Source organism: Oncorhynchus clarkii, chromosome 17 (genome assembly GCF_045791955.1).
Source record: "Oncorhynchus clarkii lewisi isolate Uvic-CL-2024 chromosome 17, UVic_Ocla_1.0, whole genome shotgun sequence".
Classification (NCBI taxonomy): Eukaryota; Metazoa; Chordata; class Actinopteri; order Salmoniformes; family Salmonidae; genus Oncorhynchus; species Oncorhynchus clarkii.
The window spans coordinates 39,738,336-39,761,362 of NC_092163.1; the positions used below are offsets into that span (position 1 = coordinate 39,738,336).

The 23,027-nt window shown below is 44.5% G+C and overlaps 1 protein-coding gene across 1 annotated transcript in view; it reads left to right on the forward strand.

Moving 5' to 3' along the window:
- Positions 1 to 23,027, forward strand: part of LOC139370814 (calcium channel, voltage-dependent, L type, alpha 1D subunit, a) — a 157,370-nt gene that overhangs the window by 89,625 nt on the left and 44,718 nt on the right. The window contains exons 15-30 of the mRNA XM_071110596.1: positions 1,338 to 1,545; positions 5,066 to 5,186; positions 5,578 to 5,678; positions 5,774 to 5,807; positions 5,905 to 6,031; positions 6,150 to 6,279; positions 9,175 to 9,281; positions 9,495 to 9,582; positions 9,862 to 9,969; positions 10,112 to 10,164; positions 10,416 to 10,562; positions 11,079 to 11,280; positions 12,811 to 12,969; positions 13,518 to 13,628; positions 15,403 to 15,486; positions 21,745 to 21,777. Of these exons, the coding sequence (XP_070966697.1) occupies positions 1,338 to 1,545; positions 5,066 to 5,186; positions 5,578 to 5,678; positions 5,774 to 5,807; positions 5,905 to 6,031; positions 6,150 to 6,279; positions 9,175 to 9,281; positions 9,495 to 9,582; positions 9,862 to 9,969; positions 10,112 to 10,164; positions 10,416 to 10,562; positions 11,079 to 11,280; positions 12,811 to 12,969; positions 13,518 to 13,628; positions 15,403 to 15,486; positions 21,745 to 21,777 (1,813 nt within the window). The remainder of the gene's footprint in view (positions 1 to 1,337; positions 1,546 to 5,065; positions 5,187 to 5,577; positions 5,679 to 5,773; positions 5,808 to 5,904; positions 6,032 to 6,149; positions 6,280 to 9,174; positions 9,282 to 9,494; positions 9,583 to 9,861; positions 9,970 to 10,111; positions 10,165 to 10,415; positions 10,563 to 11,078; positions 11,281 to 12,810; positions 12,970 to 13,517; positions 13,629 to 15,402; positions 15,487 to 21,744; positions 21,778 to 23,027) is intronic.

Consider the following 23,027-nt stretch of genomic DNA (forward strand, 5'->3'; position numbering starts at 1 on the left):
AATAACATTACTATATACAGGGAGTACCAGGTAATAACATGGCTATATACAGGGAGTACCAGGTAACAACATGGCTATGTACAGGGAGTACCGGGTAATAACATGGCTATATACAGGGAGTACCAGGTAATAACATGGCTATGTACAGGGAGTACCTTCAGAAATTATTCACATTTCTTGACTCCAAAACAATTGTGTTACAGTCTGAATATAAAATGTATTCAATTTCGATTTTTGGTCACTGGCCTACATACAGTACCCCATCATTTCAAAGTCGAATTATTTTTTTCGAAATTTGTACCAGTTAGTAAGACATGAAAATATTAAATATATTGAATCAATAAGTATTCTGCCAGTTTGTTATGGCAAGCCTCAATAATTTCAGGAGTAAACATTTGCTTCACAAGTCACATATTAAGTTGCATGGGCTTACTCTGTGAAATAATAGTCTTTAAAATGATTTTTCAATGATACCCTCATCTCTGTACCCCACACATACAATTATCTGTAAGGTCCCTCAGTTGAGCAGTGAGTTTCAAACACAGATTCAACCACAAAGGCCGGGGAAAACCGATGGCAAGGCCTGAAAATGGCTGTCTAGGAATGATCAACAACCCAATTGGACAGAGCTTGAAGAATTCTGAAAAGAACAATGTGCAAGTGTTGCACAATCCAGCTGTGGAAAGCTCTTAGTGACCCAGAAAGACTCACATCTGTAATCGCTGCCAAAGATGCTTCTACAAAGTATTAACTCAGGGGTGTGAATACTTATGTAAATGAAATATTTCTGTATTTTGTGTTCAATTAATGTGCAAAAATGTCTAAAAACATGTTTTTTTTTATTCATCATTAATGAGTTATTGTGTGTAGATCCATTCTGAATTCGGGCTCTAACACGGCAAAATGCGAAATAAGTCAAGGGGTATGAATACTTTCTGAAGGCACTGTAGATAGGGGTAAATTGGCTAGGCAGCAGGATAGATAGTAGACTGAGCAGTAGCAGCAGCGTATGTGGTGAATGTGTGTGTGACGTCAGTATGCATGTGTGTGCATGTTGTGTGTGTGTTGGCAAGCCTAAATACTTTCAGAAAATGTTTTTTTACTTAACACTTTTTTTATCTTCTTAAAACTGCACTGTTGGTTAAGGGCTTGTGAGTAGGCACTTCACTGTGAGGTCCTGTTTTATTCGGCGCATGTGACAAAAATACAATTTGATTTGATTTGGGCGTATGTCGTGTTTGTTTATGCTCTTTGGCCAGAGTAAAGTGTGAAAACAAATCTGTTTGTTTATGTGTGTGTAATTTTGTCTAAACCCCCCCCTTCTCTGTGTTGTCCAGCCACTGGCAGTCTCTCAGTAACTTGGTGGCATCGCTGCTCAACTCCATGAAGTCCATCGCCTCCCTGCTGCTCCTGCTCTTCCTCTTCATCATCATCTTCTCCCTGCTGGGCATGCAGGTGTTCGGGGGCAAGTTCAACTTCGACGAGACGCAGACCAAGAGGAGCACCTTCGATAACTTCCCCCAGGCACTGCTCACTGTGTTTCAGGTGGGTGAACAGTACAGTGAGAGAGAGCGAGTGTCTCTCTCTCTCTCTCTCTCTCTCTCTCTCTCTCTCTCATATATATAGAACCTCATGAGTTACCTACATGTATATTTAGCGAATGTTGTCAGAAGGAGAGCCTCCTGATGATGACACCCTGACAGGGGGGGGGCCCGGGTCTCCCACAAGAGAAACCAATGTCTTGACCATTACACCAAGAGGAAATTCCCTCTTGGGCCGAGGGCCGACACTGGTTTTTGAAGGCACAGGCTGGGCTACCTCCTAACGTAACCACGAGTAACCATGGCCGCTACATAAACACTGATCGCCGTTTGCAGTGAATAAAGTAATGCTCCCGATGTTTTCAATGCATTTTCCCACAGCTGGTGGGTTAACGCTTGAGCCAAATAACGTCACAGGCATTTAAAGGCATTTACACTTGACTTCTCCACTGGGCTAGCCGTAGCCGGACTCTTGTTTGTTTTCCCTGTATGCTGTGTTTTACAGGAAGTTAGTAGAGTAATATGCCCCATTGTCTGTCTATGGCGTGTTATATAAACTACAGTAGAATGTTATGGTGTACTAATCAAATCCAAGTGTATTGGTCGCATACACAGATTTGCCGATGTTGTCGCAGGTGCAGCGAAATTCTTGTGGTTCGAGCTCCAACAACGCAGTAATACCTAGCAATACAAAAAAATATATACAAAAATAAACACGTAATCAAAAGCATTTGTACAAAAAATAAAGAAATGAAGAAATATCGCAATGAGCAGTGTCTGAGACCGAATATAATAGAATATGGTGTGTATCGACAGTATGGACATTATATGAATAGAAAAGGTGTGTACGGACAGTATGGACACTATATGAATAGAAAAGGGGTGTACAGACAGTATGGACACTATATGAATAGAAAAGGTGTGTACAGACAGTATGGACACTATATGAATAGAAAAGGTGTGTACAGACAGTATGGACACTATATGAATAGAACATGTGTGTACAGACAGTATGGACACTATATGAATAGAAAAGGTGTGTACAGACAGTATGGACACTATATGAATAGAAAAGGTGTGTACAGACAGTATGGACACTATATGAATAGAAAAGGTGTGTACAGACAGTATGGACACTATATGAATAGAAAAGGTGTGTACAGACAGTATGGACACTATATGAATAGAAAAGGTGTGTACAGACAGTATGGACACTATATGAATAGAAAAGGTGTGTACAGACAGTATGGACACTATATGAATAGAAAAGGTGTGTACAGACAGTATGGACACTATATGAATAGAAAAGGTGTGTACAGACAGTATGGACACTATATGAATAGAAAATGTGTGTACAGACAGTATGGACACTATATGAATAGAAAAGGTGTGTACAGCAGTAGTTATGTAGGACGAGCCATGACTAGAATACTGTTTATACATATAAAGTGGGTGAAACAGTAAGCAAACATTATTAAGGTGACCAGTGGTCAATGACTCTATGTACAGCACCTTCAGAAAGTCTTCACACCCCTGGACTTATTACACACGTTGTTGTGTTACAGCCTGAATTCAAAATGGATTAAATAGATGTTTTGTCTCACCCATCTACGTACACACAATACCCCATAATGACAAAGTGAAAACATGTATTTAGAAAAATGAAGTACAGAAATATCTCATTTAAATACTGTAAGTATTCACAACCTCTCAGTTAATACTTTATAGAAGCAAATACAGCTGTGTGTCTTTCTGGGTAAGCCTCTAATAGTTTTGCACACCTGGATTGTACAATGATTCTTTTTAAAAGTCTTCGAGCTCTGTCAAGTTGATTGTTGATCATTGCTAGAAAGCCATTTTCAAGTCATGCCATCGATTTTCAAGCCGATTTAAGTCAAAACTGTAACTCAGCCACTCAGAAACATACAATATTGTCTTGGTAAGCAACTCCAGTGTAGATTTGGCCTTGTGTTTTAGGTTATTGTCCTGCTGAAAGGGGAATTGTCTCCCAGTGTCTGTTGGAAAGCAGACTGAACCAAGTTTTCCTCTAGGATTTTACCTGTGCTTATAGCTCTATTCATTTTATTTTTATCCTAAAAAAACTCTCTAGTCCTTGCCAATCACAAGCATACCCATAACATGATGGCACCAGCACCATGCTTGAAAATATGATGAGTGGTACTCAATGATGTGTTGTTTTGGATTTGCCACAAACATAAAGCTTTGTATTCAGGACAAAAAGTTCAATACTTGACCACATTTTTTGTTGTATTAAAAGCGCCTTTTTGCTAACAGGATGCATGTTTTTGGAATGTTTTTATGTGTGTTGTTTTGGATTTGCCATAAACATAAAGCTTTGTATTCAGGACAAAAAGTTAATTACTTGACCACATTTTTTTGTATTAAAAAGTGCCTTTTTGCTAACAGGATGCATGTTTTGGAATGTTTTTATTCAGTACAGGCTTATTTCTTTTCACTGCCATTAAGGTTAGTATTTTGGAGTAACTACAATGTTCCATGATCCATCCTCAGTTTTCTCCTATCACAGCCATTAAACTCTGTAACTGTTTTAAAGTCACCATTGGCCTCATGGTGAAATCGCTGAACAGTTTCCTTCCTCTCCGGCAACTGAGTTAGGAAGGACACCTTCCTTTGTAGTGACTGGGTGTATTGATACACCATCCAAAGCCTAATTTATAATTTCACCACGCTCAAAAGTATATTTATTTTCGACCAATCGGTGCCCTGTAGTCCACGATCAGCTCTTTCGTTTTGTTGATGTTGAGGGAGAGGTTCTGCCAGGGCTCTCACCTCCTCCCTGTAGGCTTTCCCATCATTGTTGGTAGTCAGGTTTACCACTGTTGTGTTGTCAGCAAACTTGATGATTGCGTTGGAGACGTGCGTGGCCACGCAGTAATGGGTGAACAGGGAGTACAGAAGGGGCTGAGCACGTGTGTTGAGGATTAGCGTGGCAGAGGTGTTGTTGTCTACTTTCACCACTTGGCATCAGCCCGTCAGGAAGTCCATGTCCCAGTTGCACAGGGAGGTGTTCAGACCCAGGGACCTGAGCTTAGTGATGAGCTATGAGAGCACTACAGTGTTGAAGGCTGAGCTGTAATCAATGAACATCGGTATTGATCTTGTCCTGTTGGGACTGTGCAAAGCTGTCATCAAGGCAAAGGGTGGCTATTTGAAGAATCTCAAATATAAACAAGTATTTTGATTTGTTTAACACCTTTTTGGTTACTACATGATTCCATATGTGTTATTTCCTAGTTTTGATGTTGTCACTATTATCCTACAATGTAGAAAATAGTTAAAAATGAAGAAACTCTTGAATGAGTTGGTGTTCTAAAACTATAGACCGGTAGTGTAATACTGTAAAGTGGGCTGGGAACTAGAAACAGGCCATCTTGTTACTAGTGAATGCTGTATGTGTTTCCATAGAATCGCATGTGAATTATAGGTCCTCCATGTGTGTCGCATCCAAAATGATCGAGTGCATTTGGGTGTGTTGTGGCCAGATCCTGACAGGTGAAGACTGGAACGCTGTGATGTATGACGGCATCATGGCGTACGGCGGCCCTTCTTCCTCGGGGATGATCGTCTCCTTCTACTTCATTATCCTCTTCATCTGCGGAAACTGTATCCTTTCCTTGCCACACTCATCCTATCATCGCTGTCTCTCTGAGCCCCGATAATCACAATCTGATTGGATGTGACTTGACCGCAAACTAATCTCCCCTAGTTAAACAGATTCTCCTTTCTGGATAAGGTCTACCAGGGTGGATAGAGACAAATGACAAGTTGTTATGTTCTTATGAACAGAGATGTAGTCTTGCAAATACAACCCCCGTTTTTTTTGTTGTTGATGTAGTCAGTATAGATCTCTGGGGTCCGTTCTTCCGTCATTATTGCAATGAACATTTCTGGACTTTTCTGAATAGCGCATATGAGTGTGTTGCTCTAGCCATGGACCACACTACGGTACAGGAGATGTGTTCAGGTTCTGTCCTTGACGGAACACTTCGCTCAGACATCCTGCTGAACGTCTTCTTGGCTATCGCTGTGGACAACCTGGCAGACGCAGAGTCTCTCAACGCTCCAGGAGACAAAAAGGACGAGAAAAAGGAAGAGGTAGAACTCCACCCCAAGACATATTGTGGTTCAGGTTCATTCAGCATCATTGTATACGACTTCTCATCACGTTTGCTTTTTTTGGGTGGATACAGGCACCAGTGGAGGAGGAAGAGGAGAATGCTGCAGGTACAGGCCTGTGTGTGTGTGTGTGTGTCCCCGTAAACAATTGCACGTCTATGTGTGTGGTCTATCTCTCTCACTGTGTGTGTGTCTGTCTGTGCAGCAGAGGAGGAGGAGGAGCCAGAGGTTCCAGCAGGGCCACGCCCAGCCATCTCTGAGCTGGTCAAGAAGGAGAAGATCACCCCCATCCCTGACGGCAGCGCTTTCTTCATCTTCAGCAAGACCAACCCGTAGGTCACACACACACACACACACACGCACGCATGCGCGCAGACAGACAGACGGACGCACGCACACTTTTCTGAGCTCTCTGAAGCAGGTGTGTGCGTTTTCTGTCGTTCTCCTCAGGATCCGGGTGGGATGTCATAGACTCATCAACCACCACATCTTCACCAATCTCATCCTGGTCTTCATCATGCTCAGCTCTGTCTCCCTCGCTGCAGAGGACCCCATACGCAACTTCTCCGCACGCAACATCGTAAGTACAGAAACCTTCTTGTCTACATTCGAATAATGTTGGGTCATATTTATGGGAACACACAGTAGACAGTAACTGATTTTCAATTCTTACGCTACATAGTAGTACCGAGTAAAGATACATTCTGTATTGATTTGTGATATTTATTGCTTATTTTACGTTTTTTTTAAATTCATATTTAAGGATTTAGTTGGTTAAGAGTGACGTTAACGGTAATGATAACACTTTTCCTGAAGTTTCTCCCATGATCCTGTTAGGCAGCAGGTTCAATGACTTTGGAATCATAATGTATATTCACCATTATAACGTAACCTCAAGCTGCACAATGTCATTGTGATTGTCGGCGGATGACGTTGTGCTGGTGCTCGTAATGAAATGATATGATGAATATATACTGCATTTTGAAATGTATTGTAATATACACAGATGTTTATTCACGTATACGAAAACTGTGGATTGTTTGGTTTATGCATACTAAGTCATTTCCTATGCTCTTTCCTGCACACATGGGTTTCCCACGCTAACCTGTTTTTCTTCGAATGTCTCTGATGAACGTACTTGCGTAACCTGTATAACCCATGTTAAACATGTCCGTTGCTTTTTGCAGATACTTGGTTACTTTGACTATGCTTTCACGGCTATCTTTACTGTTGAGATCCTGTTGAAGGTAAATGGCCTGTGTCCGCCTCTCTGTGCTGTCAACTAACTGACCCCCCCACAGTAACACTCCCAACGTCTGGTTGCCTTCCAGGTCCTAGGCTATGCAGATTATGTCTTCACTAGCATGTTTACATTTGAGATCATGTTGAAGGTAACTCTCGCTTGTGACGACAGAGAGCCTTGCTGCACTCTCTCCTTGTGTGTCACCTGCTGCCACCGCGGTACTACCTGCCTCGTTTCACTTTTCCTTTTCTATTCTTTCTGTTTTTACTCCATGGCACCTCTTTTAACTACCAAAACATCTAGGGTGTGTTCCGTGTAAATTCACTCTGGAGTGCCAGAGTGCGCTCATAAGATTCAGAGCGTTGTCAGATTGTCCTTCAGTAAATTCAGAGCGTTCCTCTCTCGAAGCGTTTAGAAGGCGCACGCTGGACGCTCCGGCCCGAGGAGTAGGGTTGATCCGAGCGTTATGAACTCAATACGGCACAAGTACCCAAGCTAACTGGCTAAAGTTAGCTAGCTTGCTAGCTACTTCCAGACATAAATAAGAGAACACCTCACTCTTGACCATTTTTACTCACCCCACCCAGCAGAGCTGGTTAGGCTGTTTTCATGTTATCCAGAGCTTTGGTGGCTGTAACTGTGCTGCTGGCAACAATTTCGTTAAGCTTTTTTGACAATGTTTACAGACACCGGCCATATTCAACGGATGTTGAGCGTTCGTTAATGAATCAGTTATTCTGTGCTCTGGCACACTCAGACGAGAGTGCTCTGAAATCGGAGTAGATAGCCAGAGTGAATTTACGAACGCGCCCCTCGACCTTCATCATTACTTACTAGCACTACACACACTAACTAACACACAAGTTGTTCAATTCCCGCTAATCAGGAAACGAATAATCCATGAAGGAATCAAAGGCACAAACCAACCCCGATTGGTGTCATCATGTTTGTCACGTTTGGAAAATTCAACAATGAGTTGAAAAGGTTTTGGAATTTTGACCCGACGACACTATTTTTGTGCACCTCTCCAAAAATGATGCGACACTTTGTGCAAAGGAAAGATATATCAATGTGCCGTTTAAGAGATGTAGCTTTGACTGATATTTTGACCTGGATGTCATTTGGGGGGGGGGGGTTATAAACAAACATCTAAGGCCATCTCCAGTCAAAGCCGACTTACATGCTTCTGTTTCATACCGACTGACCGCTATTCAGAGACTGAGCCATAAAAGAGGGGGCAAACCAACCATGTTCATGTGGAGCATGGGCTTTCCCCAGATTGACTGAGTGCTTAGAAATGTAGGGTTTCCTTCAGAACCCTTGAGAGGGCAGCCCAACCCTGCTCAGTCCTGTTGCGGGTCGTATTCATTACGGCTCACCGTAGCAACATGTTTTGCAACGGAGTGCGGGAAACTAGAGTTTCGTATTGGACCAGTTCCCCGTTTCAGTTGTTTATTTTCCCGTTTGGTGCCGAATGAACACGACCCAGCTCAGTTTGATCCTGCTGCGTTAGCAGTGCTTTCCGCTAGCGCCAGCTGGTCTCTACATTTACACGCACTCAGGACGATGAATCCTTTTCTTTTATGATTTGAACAAGACTTCCTTTCGCTGCGTTGTTTACTTTTCTGCCTGCTGAAGTCTGACGTTTGTTGTTTTTTTAAGTGGAGCTGCTCTATTACCCCTTTAGACTGTGAGCTGTTAAAGAACATGAAGGAATGTGCTTTAAGGGAAACGGCCCTACATGAATGTGTCAGTAAGGGCATGGGGTTTTCCAACCGGTAGGCTGTTCAACCCTGTCATTTCTCTCCGGTAGTAGATGTAATATTCGTCCTCAGCGCGGCAACAAACTGCACGTTTTGTTGCCGCGGGTGACCCTGTTATTAGCCGATTGTGAAGTGAATGACTTACTACTACATTCATGTACCACGGTGCCGCGGGGGGTGGCGACGGTAGCTGCTAACTTCCTGTTTTACTGAGTCTGAGCTCGCCACCCTGAAATAGAGTGTTCTGCAAGCGTGTGGAAATACTGTATGTGGGTTTGAGGGGAGTGAGTGTTTCTACCACTATATATACCTGTGTAGGTGTTTCTGTCTGTCTTGCGGTGTACCACTGTGTATTTGTGTGCTCGTGTGTGTCCCCGTGTGTGTGCGAATGTGCGTGTCGATGTGTGTATTTCTGTGCATTTTCTCAGCGTCTGCTACCCCGTCTAACTCGCTGTGCCCTTCCCCCCAGATGACCACATACGGAGCGTTCCTCCATAAAGGGGCGTTCTGTCGGAACACCTTCAACCTGCTGGATCTGCTGGTGGTGGGGGTCTCCCTGGTCTCCTTCTGCATCCAGTCAGTACCTGCTGCTGCCCTCGGCCCACACATCTCACTCTCTCTCTCTGTCTTTATCCTCATGTTCCTCACCCATTGTTCCTTCTTCCGTCCTAATACGTTGTTTAAAAAAAAGAAATTATGGGCACGGTCAAGTTTGATTATGGCAATGAACGGTTGCGTTTAGAGAGGGCGAGTTGGTTTCTGACGGGGAGTTCCTGTGATGTCCTTTAGGTCCTCCGCCATCTCTGTGGTGAAGATTCTGAGAGTCCTGCGAGTGCTCAGGCCCCTGAGGGCCATCAACCGAGCCAAGGGCCTCAAGGTACAGTACTGCCTCATCCTAAAACGTTATACGTTATACGTCCTACTCCTTCTCTTTCAGTACCATATTCCTTGCCGTAGTATTCGTAGAACAAGTGCAGGGAACTTGTGACAGTTTGTTGCTAAAAACCTGTACCGGGTTTTTTTTAAACGACTTTCTAGAACTGTGTCGTCGCTGTGCCTCCTTCTTCCTATGTATTTGAAGTATATTGACCTTTCGTCAACATAATGCCTCGCACTGTTCGATAGCTGCTAACCTTTGAACTTTTGACCCCTGCAGCACGTGGTCCAGTGTGTGTTCGTGGCCATCAGGACCATCGGTAACATCATGATCGTCACCACGCTGCTGCAGTTCATGTTCGCCTGCATAGGGGTGCAGCTCTTCAAGGTCAACACCGTAACACGGGTTGTGATGTCAATGGCATCGTAGCTTTCAGTAAATCCCCAAACCTAGACGTTTGACACCTGAGGGTTGAGGGTTCGTTTTGTAGCCGTACCGTTTCGAGGAATGTGTTGTGTTTGTTTTGCAGGGGAAGTTTTACCGCTGCACGGACGAAGCCAAGTCTGGCCCCGACGATTGCAAGTCAGTTGTTTTTTGATGCCTTTGTCCATCTACACACAGCAAACTGACACCCTTCACTTTGTATCAGAAATACTTACACTTACTGTACAGTAAGGTGTTCCGCAGCGTCTTTGAGCGCGTTGCGCGTAGACAAACATATTTACAACATCCACAATATTCATGTTCTTTACATACGGTACATCATAGGACGAATCCTATATCCGGACCGCTGACCTCTAACCCCTGTGTCCTCTTGACCTCTAACCTCCCAGGGGCACCTACATCCTTTATAAGGACGGGGACGTGAACCAGCCGTTCGTCCATAAGAGAGTGTGGCACAACAGCGAGTTCAACTTTGACAACGTGCTCATGGCCATGATGGCTCTGTTCACGGTGTCTACCTTCGAGGGCTGGCCTTCGTAAGACACACCCACTCATATTATACACCCATATACAATATAATACACCTTCATATTTTTGCCTTTTGTGTATAAAAAAAACCCCAGAAGGTAAACAAATGTGTGTTCTCGCTCTCACACGCACTTTTTCTCTCTCGCTCTCTTTCTCTCTCTCTTTTTCTTTCTCACGCTCTCTTTCTCTCTCTCTTTTTCACGCTCTCTTTCTTTCTTTCTCTCTATCTCTCTCTCCCTTTTTCTTTCTCTCTCGCTCTCTCCCTCTCTCTTTCTCTCTCTCTTTTTCACGCTCTCTTTCTTTCTTTCTCTCTATCTCTCTCTCCCTTTTTCTTTCTCTTTCGCTCTCTCTATTTCTCTCTCTCGCTCTCTACCTCTCTATCTCTTTCTCACGCTCTCTTTCTTTCGCTCTCTCCCTCTCTCTCTTTTTCTTTCTCTCTCGCTCTCTCTATCTATCTCTCTCTTTTTCTTTCTCTCTCGCTCTCTCTATCTATCTCTCTCTTTTTCTCTCTCTCTCTCTTTCAGGTTGCTCTACAAGGCCATAGACTCGAACAGGGAGAACCTGGGTCCCATCTACAACTACCGCATCGAGATCTCCATCTTCTTCATCATCTACATCATCATCATCGCCTTCTTCATGATGAACATCTTTGTGGGTTTCGTCATCGTTACATTCCAGGAGCAGGGAGAGAAAGAGTACAAGAACTGTGAGCTGGATAAGAACCAGGTTAGACACACAATTCCCTGGGCGTGCGTGTGTGTTCGTGAACACGTGTGTGTGTGTGTGTGTTCATGCGGTGTCTATGTGTGTGTCTGTGTGTCTATGTGTGACTATGCGTTGTGTGGCACTACATGTCTAGACTAGCAAGTCTCCCACACTGGGTAAGTGTTCTGAGTGTGTTGGTATGTTTATAAACCGGGTGGTTCGAGCCCTAAATACTGATTGGCTGAAAGCCGTGGTATATTTAAGCAGTAAGGCCCGGGGGGGTGTGGTATATGGCCAATATATACAGCTGAGGGATGTTCTTATGCACAACGCAATGCGGAGTGCCTGGACACAGCCCTTAGCCGTGGTACAGTGCCTTGCGAAAGTATTCGGCCCCTTGAACTTTGCGACCTTTTGCCACATTTCAGGCTTCAAACATAAAGATATAAAACTGTATTTTTTTGTGAAGAAAGTCAAGTCAAAGTCCAGACCTGAATCCAATCGAGAATCTGTGGAAAGAACTGAAAACTGCTGTTCACAAATGCTCTCCATCCAACCTCACTGAGCTCGAGCTGTTTTGCAAGGAGGAATGGGAAAAAATGTCAGTCTCTCGATGTGCAAAACTGATAGAGATATACCCCAAGCGACTTACAGCTGTAATTGCAGCAAAAGGTGACGCTACAAAGTATTAACTTAAGGGGGCTGAATAATTTTGCACGCCCAATTTTTCAGTTTTTGATTTGTTAAAAAAGTTTGAAATATCCAATAAATGTCGTTCCACTTCATGATTGTGTCCCACTTGTTGTTGATTCTTCACAAAAAAATACAGTTTTATATCTTTATGTTTGAAGCCTGAAATATGGCAAAAGGTCGCAAAGTTCAAGGGGGCCGAATACTTTCGCAAGGCACTGTAAATTGGCCATATATCACAAACCCCAGAGGAGCCTTATTGCTATAATAAACTCTTTACCGACACAATTAGAGCAGTAAAAATAACTTTCTTGTTGTACCCTTGGTGTACGGTCTGATATACCACGGCTGTCAACCAATCAGCATTCAGTGCTCGAACCACCCAGTTTATAACAGACCACCCAGTTTATACCATGGGTATGACAAAAAAAAGTCATTTTCATTGTTTTAATTACGTTGGTAACCAGTTTATGGTGGCAGTAAGGCACCTGGGGGTATATGGCCAATATACCACGGTTAAGAGCTGTATCCAGGCACTCGGCTTTGCGTCGTGCGTAAGAACAGGTTTATTGCCTATATACCACACCCCCTCGTGCCTTATTGCTTTAGTACTCTATACTATGTGTACAGGTATCTAGTGTATAAACATGTGTGTTCAATTGTTTTTTTTAAATGTAACCTTTATTTAACTAGGCAAGTTAGTTAAGAACAAATTCTTATTTACAATGACGGCCTAAAAGGGAACAGTGGGTGAACGGCCTTGTTCAGGGGCAGAGCTCAGGGATTCGATCCAGCAACCTTTCGGGTTACTGGCCCAACGCTCTAACCACTAGGCTACCTGCCTCCCCGTGTGTTCTACAGCGTCAGTGTGTGGAGTATGCCCTGAAAGCCCATCCGTTGAGGAGGTACATCCCTAAGAACCCCTACCAGTATAAGTTCTGGTACGTGGTCAACTCCACCGGGTTTGAGTACATCATGTTCGTCCTCATCATGCTCAACACACTCTGCCTGGCTGTGCAGGTAGGAAGAAGCTCAACCCGACCCATTCATAAAGCCCTAGTCGTGTAGCAGCATTCACTGTTAGGCAATCCCCTGCAGTACAACTCCTGAGCCAGCATCTCAGCTTCCTAGTGCTTTGTGAAACCTCTTTATTCTTCTGTACAATATCTGGCACTTACATCTACACTTTCTCTACGTCCACCCCTCTCTGTCTGTCTGTCTGTCTGTCTCTATCTGTCTGTCTGTCTCTATCTGTCTGTCTGTCTGTCTGTCTCTATCTGTCTGTCTGTCTGTCTGTCTTTCTCTATCTGTCTGTCTCTGTCTGTCTCTATCTCTGTCTATATCTGTCTGTCTGTCTCTATCTGTCTGTCTGTCTCTGTCTGTCTGTCTGTCTGTCTGTCTGTCTGTCTGTCTGTCTGTCTGTCTGTCTGTCTCTATCTGTCTGTCTGTCTGTCTGTCTGTCTGTCTGTCTGTCTGTCTGTCTGTCTGTCTGTCTGTCTGTCTCTGTCTGTTTCTGTCTATCTGTCCCTCCCTCCCTCCCTCCCTCTCTACCACTCTCCTGTCTGTAGCACTATGGCCAGTCTGCGACATTTAACTATGTGATGGACATCCTCAACATGGTCTTCACTGCTGTTTTCACTGCGGAGATGGTGCTCAAACTCATCGCCTTCAAACCCAGGGTAAGGACACACGCCTGCACACAGACATACACACACACAGATGCATGCACGTGTGCACACAGACATACACACACACACAGATGCATGCACACAGATGGACACACATCTCACATATGTAGATGCCGTTTCATTCTGGAAATTTGTCCATTAGGTTTGCAGGTGTCTTTGGTTCTTGTGTGTACAGTACCTTTATTATTATTAGTTGTTGAGGATAAGGACCGGGACCCAGTAACAGACCGACTGGTGTGGTGCAGTACTGAAGTGCCGAGAGACAGGACTCTCTCTCTCTCTCTCTCTCTCTCTCTCTCTCTCTCTCTCTCTCTCTCTCTCTCTCTCTCTCTCTCTCTCTCTCTCTCTCTCTCTCTCTCTCTCTCTCTCTCTCTCTCTCTCTCTCTCTCTCTCTCTCTCTCTCTCTCTCTCTCTCTCTCTCTCTCTCTCTCTCTCTCTCTCTCTCTCTCTCTGTGTGTGACTGTCACCTACTGGAGCATGTCTCTGAAACACTAACAAGTGATCTACCTAACTTTCTAACAGAGTAACATTTATAGATCACATACACATTTGTATTACACCCAGTCGTTGACAATACTGTCGTACATTGGAGTAGATGCACTTAACATGCAGATATCGTTTGAAAGTAACTGAAATGACGCCAGTAGCTCAGTACGAGTTAAGGTAATACAGTATGTTCGTATTAAACCTCACCACTTAACCCCCGCCTACACTGTAAACTGTCAACACTACTCAAAACTTTTGAGGAGTCATTACTCAAAACAATAGAGTCACTGTGACCCTGTGGGTGGTCCAGATTTTGAGTAACGCCCCCACTAAGCCACGCCTACAATATCATCTTTCCTTTGCCTTTTCCACTGAATTGTAGAGTTACCACCCATGACTGCATTTGCTAGTGACAGATACATTGAATTAGTTCATTTTCAGTCCTGCGGCCTTCACCAAGTGAGTTCCTAGGCGAATGTTCTCTTTATAATTATTTTCAGCAATACATTACATATCTCAAAAGGCCTTTTTGCCCTAATACGGTGGCCTGAAGCGCAAGGTTTTGTGGTCAATTAACGATTTATTTGTGGATTTTTGATGTGTGCCTCGGGTTATTGTCTGGTTGGAAGATCCAGCCTCCTGGCAGAGGCCACCAGGTGTTTGGCTAAAATGTCCTGGTACTTGGAAAAGTTCATGCTCCCGTTGCCCTTAACAAGGGCCCCAGGCCCCAGGACCAGTGGAAGCAAAAATGTCCCCATAACATCAAAGATCCACCACCATATTTGACAGTAGGTACGAGGTTCTCTTCTATGCATCCTTCTTTCAACGACAGAACCCACCACTGGTGTGTGTCTCCGAAGAGATCTCTCTTCATATTTTCCGTAAGCTCATCTTTACCAAGGGGTGCCAACAATTTGGGTAATGACTGTAAACGCTGTGTGGAGGAGTTAATTTGTGATGTAGCATTTTCTAAAGGGAAAGGGAACGTTCTGGACGTTTCACCTCACTGAATACACCCCTGGTCCTAGGTTATATGGGCTGCTGTTTTTGCTGACTTCGGCTCCTCTGCTACCAAAGGGGCCTCTGTCGGCAACTCTCTCTGTTATTGATTATTCAGGTCTTGATGGCTTCTTTTCTCTTTGTTTGTCTTCTCTCCTTCTCTGGCCCTCCCTGCTGCCTCCCTTACATACTCCTATCCACACACTGTACTCCTCTTCTCTCTCTCTCTCTATTCTCCTCCCTCTCTCATCCCTGTGTGTGTTGTGGCTTTCCGCAACAGCACTATTTCACTGATGCGTGGAACACGTTTGATGCCTTAATTGTAGTTGGTAGCGTCGTTGATATTGCTATCACTGAAGTGAACGTAAGTACTACCTTTTCTGCCTCTTCTGTGAAACTGAAGCCTTACAATGAAGCCAGAATGCCAGTAGCACCAGCATTATCCCTAAGAGTGTCCCGAGGTTGAGGAAGACGCTTAGATTTACGTCGAGTGAACATGAGCCCGGGAGAGTAAATCCCAGCGTCTTCCTCACGTCAGTCTCCCTCTCCCCTCGTGGATTCTATATTATTTTACATTAGGCCCACAGTGCCCCCTAGTGTTAGCTAGTTGGTACTAAACTGCTAAATCACTTCATACTTACAGGGAAACTGATTCAGATCGCTATATTAGGAAATATACTGCTTATGTGTTTCAAACGATATTCTGTTCGGCAATATATACTCCATTGGTTTTCAGTCTGCTAGTGGTTCTATTGGCTTTCTCTGTACGGCTTCAGTCTTCTTGTAATTCCTGTCTTGTACTCTCCTGTCTGATGAAAACATGTAACCGTCGCTATTAAAATGAGCCCCCTGGCCTCCGTTGTACAGCAGCTTCTGTTTATTCTGACACTCGGGCCGTGTGCAATGCATTCCTAATGTGTGGTATGGTACGACGTGGTGAAATGTTTGATTGTTTTATTGTTGAAGCGAGTGTTACGATGCCTCGGTGCACCCGGACGTTTCCCACCAGAGGTGTCCCACACGCTGTAACCATGGCGATCGATAGATGGTTTACTGGTTTATTGCTGTTGCATCCGCTTGGTCGTCTAACCCTGGTACTCGTGTTAATTCTGTTTCCATAGAAACTTGTAGAGGCAAGTATGGCAATGATCCAACTCATCCCTGTATTATTATTTTTTTTGTTGCGTAAACAACGTTTGTCTTCGCGAATCCCTTCACACTGATAATGCGAAACTCAAAATGAGTCATCGAACGTTTTGTCAGTTTGGGGGCAAAAAAAAAAAAAAACAGGCGTTTGTAAAGAAATGTTCTGAGATGATGTAACTATTAAGCAAAGCCAGAGGGATGTCTGTTGACCGTGCTTCAGGATCTGTCTGTGCTTTGGCCTGGTTGAGTTAGTCTGTCAAGACAGGGTCAAACGGTGGATGACTTCTACTTAGAACTACCGTAGCATACTACTGCTGAAACGTTCTCTGCGTAGCCTGGTTGGGTAGTGCTCTGTTGAAAAGCTACTGCGACCAAGTTAACTCTACTAACCCAAACACTCTCTTAAGTCACATGCAGCACCGTGCAGTGTGCATACAGTACACAATGTCAATAATGTACATACAGTATGTCAGTGCATGTCACATGTACCTGTTGTCAATTAATACAAACACTCACTCACACATTTTCATAGTAGATTATAGGTGCAGTGTTGCAGAGCTTCACTGCTCAACTCTCTCTCTCTCTCTCTCTCTCTCTCTCTCTCTCTCTCTCTGTCTCTCTCTCTCTGTCTTTCTCTCTCTCTCTGTCTCACTCTCTCACTCGCACTCTCTCACTTGCTCTCTCTCTCTCTCTGTCTCTCTCTCTCTGTCTCTCTCTCTCACTTGCTCTCTCTCTGTCTCGCTCTCTCACTCAATCTCTCTCTCCCTCTCTTTCTTTCTCTCTCTCTCTCTCTCTCTCTCTCTGTCTCTCACTCGCACTCTCTCTCTCTCACTTGCTCTCTCTCTCACTCGCACTCTCTCTCTCTCACTTGCTCTCTCTCTCACTCGCACTCTCTCTCTCTCTCTCACTCACTTGCTCTCTCACTCGCACTCTCTCTCTCACTTGCTCTCTCTCTCTCTCACTCGCACTTTCTCTCTCTCTCACTTGCTCTCTCTCTCTCTCTCTCTCTCTCTCTCTCTCTCTGTCTCGCTATCTCTCACTCTCTCTCTCTCACTTGCTGTCTCTCTCTCTCTCTCTCTCTCTCTCACTCGCACTCTCTCTCTCACTTGCTCTCTCTCTGTCTCGCTCTCTCACTCAATCTCTCTCTCCCTCTCTTTCTCTCTCTCTCTCTCTCTCTCTCTCTCTCTCTCTCTCTCTCTCTCTCTCTCTCTCTCTGTCTCTCACTCGCACTTTCTCTCTCTCACTTGCTCTCTCTCTCACTCGCACTCTCTCTCTCTCACTTGCTCTCTCTCTCACTCGCACTCTCTCTCTCTCTCACTCACTTGCTGTCTCTCTCTCTCTCTCTCACTTGCTCTCTCTCTCACTCGCACTCTCTCTCTCTCTCACTCACTTGCTGTCTCTCTCTCTCTCTCTCTCTCTCTCTCTCACTCGCACTCTCTCTCTCTCACTTGCTCTCTCTGTCTCTCTCTCTCTCTCTCACTTGCTCTCTCTCTCTCTCTGTCTCTGTCTCTCTCTCTCACTTGCTCTCTCTCTGTCTCTCTCTCTCTCTCTCTCTCTCTCTCTCTGCTCTACGTTCAGTGCTGTTTCTCTGGAGTCACCATATGTCAGTGTGTCAGTGTCTGTGTTCCTGTTTTATGTGGATGTGAATGTGTTAGTGCATGACTCTGTGTGAGAGCTGGTATGTGTGTTTTCTGTGTTTAACATGCATGTGTGTGTGTGTGTGTGTGTGTGTGTGTGTGTGTGTGTGTGTGTGTGTGTGCCCAATTCCATCTCCCATTGGCTGTTGGTTTGCATGCCTCCATTCTGCCTCACTGTCTTTCACAGATAGAGAAGGACTGACTAGATCAGACACTCCATTCAGTTGGGCTGTTTTAACTTCTGATCTAGGATCTATGTCCACGCATGGCTATACTATAGCTGCCCATTTCACGTGTGGCCTGATTGTTGTGTACCTCCTCTCCTGATGCATGATGGGAAAGTGTCAGGTGTTCACCCCGTCCGCCCCCCCCTCCCTCACACACAAATGGCGATGGGCCCGCACCGGTCAGTCCGCCTGCTCACTGACCTTTTGTGACCCTTTGTGAAGTTTGACCCTTCTCTCTCGCCACACCTCCCTTGTATATTTTCCCCTCCAGACAGAATGGCCTTGAAGCTCAGAGCACAGCTAGGGCATGTTGTTCACCCGGCACAATGCTGCAACATAGAAATAGAATGGAATAGAATGTACAGACAGTGGCGATTTAATATTGGATTGACTTTTACATTCTTTTTCTTTCTGCAGCGTGTTCTTCCTAAGCAGAACACAATTAAAGCAGCGCAATCAATATCAAAGTTCGATCAGGGTCAAAAGTTGAAACACATCAGGCTTCACTAACAGTCATTCACAATCAGTGTGAGCCTCACGGAAGAAACAGAGCACTTATAGCCATGCCATAAGCAGATCTGATGACTAATCTCTGGTGGGTCCATCAATGCGGTAGCTGAGTCTGAGGTTCTTTGTTGATCGTGTGTTTGTGTCTCTGTGAGTGATTGTCTCTGTCTTCTGTTCTGTCTTCCCATGTAGTGAAGCTCTTAAAGCTCCCAACGGAGCTCATGTTGTAGAGCAGGTCCAGGTGTGTAGCCTTCAGTCAGGTGCATGACATCTCCCTCTTTCCCTACCCCCTCAAACCCTCTCTCTCTCCCTCCTCTCTCTACCCTCTCTCTCCCCTCTTCCTCTCCCCCTCTTCTTTCTGTCTCTCTCTCTCCTCTCTATATCCCCCCTCTCTCTCTCCCTCTACCTTGATCTCTTTTACTCTCTCCGCACTGGGCTGTGAGAGCGACCTCTAGCAGCGACTCTGATGCAGGGCACTGACCGTTGACTCGCATGGGGGTTTTTGCTGCGTGCGACGCTGACAGATATCACTAACGGCTCCTCCTCATCATCGAAACTTGTCTCGCGTGTACATGTGTGGCGCTTGTCTGCGGCGACGTGGCAATGCCGAACGTATGCTCCGTCAAAATTACCGAGAGAACCTCCTCAAGCATAATTATTCCACGTGTTGTGACGCTTTGCTCGTTCCTGCACCCCAGAACGTTCCTGTTGTTCAGTGTGAGCCACCGCGGGAGGTGAATGACCTGGAGCCGTGTCTGTCTGGAGTTACTCTACTCTTACTGTCCCCCTGTTGATGACATCACTCAGTGTCGTTCCTGTAGTGTTGCTGTGAAGTCATACACCTGAAAGCGTACAGGGGTTCACAGTTTCTCTCACAGTTCTCTCAGTTTTCACAGCGGTGTTTTGATGAGGAATATACTGTTTTCCCATATAGGTGTTGACAGCTGCATTTTAAAGCGTTTTGACTAATACAATATGACTAACTTTGTGTGTAATGTTTTACAAAATGTGTGTTGGTGGGTTGTGTTCGTGTGGATTTGTGTGTGGTGTGTTCTTGTGGATTTGTGTGCTGCGCGTTCGTGTGGATTTGTGGGCGGGAGAAACTGAGAGTGTGAGTTAGCGTAAGATCGATGATTTTCAGCCTTAAAGGAAAAATCCACTCAAAAACGATATTTTGCTCATTTTTTCATTAGTCCAATGTTTACACATCCCCAAAAACAGTATTCCTTAAGTGACATACTGGAAAGGTTGATGTACAAATTCTGAATGAGTTCTGAATCATATGCTGATGACAAGCCAAAAGCCAATAGTGATATTATATGAGTAGAGGAAAGGTTGTTTATTAGTTACCATAGTTACAGAAGCACTAGTAGTATGACCTGTTGACTGATAGGAATGGGTTATATATGGGTTGTGTGACAATCGCTATAGCAACACTGTTATAGTCGGGTTAACGTTACGCTTGGAACCGTCCTATCCATAAGCGTCATAATAAGAATCTGCGTCAGTCAAATGTTGTTTCATAAACATTGTTCCAACGTGATCCATGTGTCAAACCACAAGCTTTTATTTTTCGGCCACTAAGATCACACGTTACCATCACACAGTGAGTGATAAAGTTGCATTTCAATCTTAAACTTTACCTTATGTGTTACATGTCTTCATGTTGTATGCTGGTCTTGAATGCAACGGAAGCACCGCATAGAAGTTGTTAAGCCGAACTGTACGTTGTCTTAAACGCTTAAAGCGCTAAGATTCTGTTCTTTGTGTCCTTAACTTCTTGGTGCACCGATCCCTTTAGCGGGATAATTTTCGTCAACATCCGCTGAATTGCAGAGTGCCAAATTCAAATTAAATTACTAAAAATATTTAATTTTCATGAAATCACAAGTGCAATATAGCAAAACACAGTTTAGCTTGTTGTTAATCCACCTGGCGTGTCTGATAAAAAATAAAAAAAAGCTTTACAGCGAAAGGAAACCAAGCGTTTATGTGAGGACATCTCTCTCAGCAGACAAAACATTACAAACAGCTTGCAGCAAAGTAGATTGGTCACGAAAGTCAGAAAAGCAATACAATTTATCGCTTACCTTTGATGATCTTCGGATGTTTGCACTCACGAGACTCCCAGTTACAAAATAAATGTTCCTTTTGTTCGATAAAGATTATTTTTCTATCTAAAAACCTCCATTTGGTTGGCACGTTTTGTTTAGTAATCCACAGGCTCGTGCAGGTCACGACGGGCAGACAAAAATTCCAAATAGTATCCGTAAAGTTCGTAGAAACATGTCAAACGTTTTTTATGATCAATCCTCAGGTTGTTTTTACAATAAATCATCGATAATACTTCAACCGGACGGTAGCTTTTTCAATAGGAGAGAGAGAGAAAATGTCTGCTCCAAGCTGTTGGCGCATGCAAAACTCTGGGGACACCCAGCTATGCACTGACGCGATGTGATCGTCCTCGCTCATTTTTCAGAATAAAAGGCTTAAACTATGTCTAAAGACTTTACACACCTTGTGGAAGCTATAGGGAAAGGAATCTGGTTGATATCCCTTTAAATGGATGATAGGCATGCAGTGGAACAGGGAGGTTTCAAAATAAGAGGCACTTCCTGGTTGGATTTTCCTCAGGTTTTTGCCTGCAATATCAGTTCTGTTATACTCACTGACAATATTTTGACCGTTTTGGAAACTTTAGAGTGTTTTCTATCATAATCTGCCAATTATATGCATATTCTAGTATCTGGGCCTGAGAAATTGGCAGTTTCATTTGGGTACGTTTTTCATCCAAACATCAAAATACTGCCCCCTAGTCTCAAGATGTTAACGTTATGTTACATAGGGGTTGTGATTTAGGTGTGCGTGAGTCCAGTCTGTCAATGTTGCATAAGCGGTGTGTAAACGTGTCGAGACAATGTTGTGTGTCGGTCTCCAACGCAACGTCCGTTTTTTTAAGTGTGATGGTATGTGTGGTTAAGTGTGAGTCTTTAATGGTGCGTACGTCTTAAACATGTTGATGACGTTGCGTTCAAGTGTGCAAGTATAAGGGATAACGCTGTGATAACTTGTGCGAGTCATTAACACAGGTCTTTGATTTTAAAGCCAACGGAGGCTCCTCAGGTGGATGAGTCGGGGGTAAGATGCTCTTCCCCCAATCAGGGCCTTGCCCTCTCTTCTCTGGGTTTTCATTGGTTCATGTTGATTTGCTTGTTCATTTATTTTGTGTTCTATCTACATAACCTCCTCTAATCCTCTACATGGCCTCTTGTATAACCTCGCCTTTTTAATTTATACAATTAAAAAGTTTGGTTTTCATTCAGAGAACAGTTTGGTTTGGGTTTTTGACAGTTCTTTTTGGTTGTATTCTTTGTTAGTTTGAGTCCGTTTGCTTTGGCTTTTTTGCTCTTCATGTCCCTGTTTTTGTTTGGGGCGTGTTGTTTTGAAGGAGAGTGTGTCGATCACTCAAACGTGGCGGTGTGCATCCCCCATGGCGAGGGCGGGTTCCCCTCCGCTCCTCCTCACGTTTGTAGCGCTGACACCGCCGCATGGTCTCCGCCGTGCCATGTGCCCCCTTGCGTGGGGCGGTGAACTGTGGATGACCCATTGGGGTAGGGGTTATGACCTCTGCTATGACATTTGACCCCTCCTGGCTGACCCCTCTGGGGGGGGGGGGGGGTCCCACTGTGACTCCGCATGCAGTGACTCTGGACCGGGGGGGTTGCCATGCTTGTGCTGATTGTGTCCAGTCGAGTTATGGCAAGGTTTTCTCTCCCTACGGCATGTGTTCCTGTCCCTCTCCTCCCCTGTAGGGCTGTACTGTAGCAGGGCTCCTGGTAGAGCTTCACGACCAGCCCCGTAGATACAGATGCATGTCAGCTTCAGCCGTCCTGCATAGGGGACTACTACTCCCACCCTGTCACTTTAAACTTCTGTCAGTCAGGTTGTACTGGGTTTTTCCAACCTCTCCTCCGTGCTTGAACAGATGTGTGAAGTGGCTGGTGGTCCCCGAGGAGAGAGTTTGGAGAGAAAAAAAACATGCCCTTCTACATGCAACAAGTCCAGGATTCGCCTGGTTTTGAGAGGAAGTGCCTTGATGTACCTACTAGGAATACTTAAAGGAATGTTAAATATACTGGTGACTTCTAAAGCCTCTTTTAATCCTCTTTCCTAGACTGATCTGTAGTTCAGTAGGTAACTTGTTCCAGTTGATTGAGGATTAGTTCATGTTACCTACGTCACGTAGACACCATCCCTCGAGCAACCCTCGGTTGTCTCAAAAGGTCACAGGTTCACGGAGAGATTTGAGGCATTTGAGGTATCTCACATCTCAGTCTCAGTAGACCTTTAGGATCGCCATTGGACTAAGTGTACCTGCGTGTAGTACG